The 3,252-nt window shown below is 39.3% G+C and overlaps 1 protein-coding gene across 1 annotated transcript; it reads left to right on the forward strand.

The window, feature by feature from the left end:
- The first annotated feature begins 2,085 nt into the window (after window positions 1-2,085).
- Window positions 2,086-3,031, forward strand: LOC132551396 (keratin, type I cytoskeletal 9-like). The gene is made up of 2 exons (XM_060215537.1): window positions 2,086-2,122; window positions 2,625-3,031. Exons 1-2 carry the CDS (start codon window positions 2,086-2,088, stop codon window positions 3,029-3,031), a joined length of 444 nt encoding a protein of 147 aa, XP_060071520.1.
- The last annotated feature ends 221 nt before the right edge of the window (window positions 3,032-3,252 follow it).

Genomic DNA, 3,252 nt, shown 5'->3' on the forward strand with positions numbered 1-3,252 from the left:
TTGTTAATTTTTAATATACTATGAAACCCTACCACACTGGTGTATTCTGAGTGTATTGATGTTTATGTACCGCTGTATTCAAGGAATTCATTAATACATATTTAATGCATTGCTATAGCGGAAACATAAACTTTTAATAACACGATACAACCCCGTAATTATGTCGTAGATTTTAAATCGAATACAAGAATAGTCACCAAATATAAAAATAGTCACCAAATATAAAAATAGTCAACCATTTTTAAACGGGATTTGGTGACAGACTACCTGATGATCTGGTCTATGATAGCAGAAAGATTTGGCCCTTAGCATCACTGAAGAGTCCTTGACAGACAAAATAGAAATATGACACATTTAACTTATTTGTATTGAAAGGTACGCTTTGAATACGGCATTCCCCGTGGTCCGAAATGACTAACACCTTGTACATATCACTCTGACCCTTTCGCGTCAATATAATCAGCGCTGTTCCGATCTCTCGTGTCTCGTTGAAGGAACTAATCCACCTATTAATATTGGAATGGCCGACCGACATATAGTCTGAATACACCTACTCGTTCAGGATTGTGACTCTAATAAACACAGTACAAATATCGTAATGGGAAAGAGTAATGAAAAAGATCCTGGCCTCACTTGGGTTCGTACTAGCGACCCTTCGGTCTCTAGTCGAATGCTCTTCAACTCGAATAAATTGATATTCCTATCAGTCGAGGCTAGTAAGGCGACCTGTACACGTAACATCTATACTATCCCCTCCTACAAGAAGTCTTTGACCCCAAAATCAACGTCGACCTAGGTTCAATATATCCAAACAAGCATCTCAATCTCCTATAGTTTTCACCCTTGTACTGGTCAAAGGCACCAAATCTGTTATAAGAAGGAGTAATAAAACATACCCTACCCTTGCTGGGGTTCTAACTAGCGACTATTTAATCTCGAACGGATTATTCTACCGCTCGACTGCAGTGAAATTCCCACTTGCCCAGAGTAGTATTGCGACAACTACAACACTTTAACAGTAAGAACATTGTACAGATTGGATCATAACGGATAAAAATGATTCCAATTATTAAAACATTGCAATGTTCCAAAAAACTTCCGTGTAGCTGTCAATCATTGTTTTGTGTTGTTATTCTAAATGACAGAGAATCTCGACAATTTGTATAACAGACGTGCTGCAGCCCATTGTTTTGTTTTGACATTCATTAACACTGACATCTTCAAAAACCCCCAAGCTGATCAAACCTGATAGGAGCCATGCCGGAGTAACAGTGCAGGAACCAGTGTTGGTGCGGGTCACTCTCATTCATCCATTCTCCAACTTTTGGAGGATCTCACGTTTCAGTGAGGCGTTCAGCACAATCATAAGATAAATGTATTGTTCAAAGATATTTTTGGTTTTCATGTTGCGGGATATATACCATATTTCTAATGCATAATGTTTACATAGTTTGCATCCTTGGTGTTAAGCAAAGCGAACAGAAAGGCATCGAGACTGAATAGATCAGTCTAGATTATATCACACTGCCAAGTTTTTATGTATAGATCTAACATTGCTAAAGTGTCTCAGTCAATTAGATACAACCTCGCAGTCAATAAGGAAAGTCATGTTAGCACCGGTTATCTGTGGAGGAACCCCGCACGAGAGGGTATCACGGGAAATCGCCAAGCAATAATGAGCACCAGATATATGTTGGAGTGATGTGCCCCATGAATAAATTGTCACTACAAATTGTTATTCACAAAAACGCACAATGCTGCCATGACAACAGGTTAAAGAAATTCTCAATGTGATATCAATGATTTACAATTGTGTGTGTTTTGATTCCCTGCCTTCATCAAGGTTCTAGTTACATTGGCTGAATACGAGTGAAATAAAGCCCACTAGTCAGCGTTACATCATTGGCGGCACATGCTGTAATACCACTTTCATTAAATTGATGCCATAAACCGCCATTCTTATAAATCACATTGTAAAAAATGTGGATTGCGCTTGCCCCATGGAAACCCTACATTTGAAATATCATAGCATTTACTTCCAACCAATACATCCAATACAAACAAAGGCCTTTGTTACATGCATTGATGGCGTTGTATGTATCGTGTGTACAAGTTAACACAGGTAAGTTACATATCACGCTAGTTTGCGTTCCTGGCTGCTTTCTGATTACCAACCAACCACATTCTCGTTCAGTTTGGAAACGTCATCTATCCTTACTTAGCGACTTTCCTTGATCAACAATATACTTCTGAAACACATGGTCTTATTATCTCATACTTGTTAAGTGTTGTCCACGATGACCGTTTCTTGTCTTAATATTTTGCCCTGATTTTGTCGATAAGGAGTCTGAACGATGGTTTCGTAAATATTTGCTAGTGTAAGTCTTTGTCATTGTAGGTATGTCGCCATTAATCATGGCTCTGCTATATACAGGCTTATGTAATCAGCCCTAGGACAAATGGGGAAATTAATCAGCTGATTTCTAAGAATGGCGAAGTCATTTATTTTCTAACACATTACGTAACTGTGTTATTATGGTACATTATTAAGTAAGCACGGTTAGTTTGTACATAATGGACTGATGTTGGCATGGTGACATAAAAAGTGTTTGTCAGGTTTAAAGTGAGTCGAGTGTCACGACAGCATGCTGTTGGAGAGAGTAAGAGCATTGTAATTACGTGTAACTATAGTGGTAACTGTGGCGGTAACTACGGTGGTAACTATGGCGGTAACTATGGTGTTAACTATGGTGGTAACTATGACGGTAACTATGGTGGTAACTATGGCGGTAACTATGGTGGTAACTATGGCGGTAACTATGGTGGTAGCTATGGTGGTAACTATGACGGTAACTATGGTGGTAACTATGGTGGTAACTATGGGGTAACTATGGTGGTACCTATGGCGGTAACTATGACGGTAACTATGGTGGTAACTATGGTGGTAACTATGGTGGTAACTATGGCGGTAACTATGGTGGTAGCTATGGTGGTAACTATGGTGGTAACTGTGGTGGTAACTTTGGGGTAACTATGGTGGTAACTATGGCGGTAACTATGGCGACAACTATTGTGGTAACTGGTGGTAACTATGGTGGTAACTATAGTGGTAACTATGGTGGTAACTATGGTGGTAACTAGAGTGGTAACTATGGTGGTAACTATGGTGGTAACTATGGTGGTTACTATGGTGGTAAGTATGGTGGTAACTATGGGGTAACTATGGTGGTAACTATGGTGGTAACTATGGTG

This window comes from Ylistrum balloti, unplaced genomic scaffold (assembly GCF_031769215.1).
Source record: "Ylistrum balloti isolate Yb309-2 unplaced genomic scaffold, AGI_CSIRO_Ybal_v1 Utg370196, whole genome shotgun sequence".
Taxonomy (NCBI): Eukaryota; Metazoa; Mollusca; class Bivalvia; order Pectinida; family Pectinidae; genus Ylistrum; species Ylistrum balloti.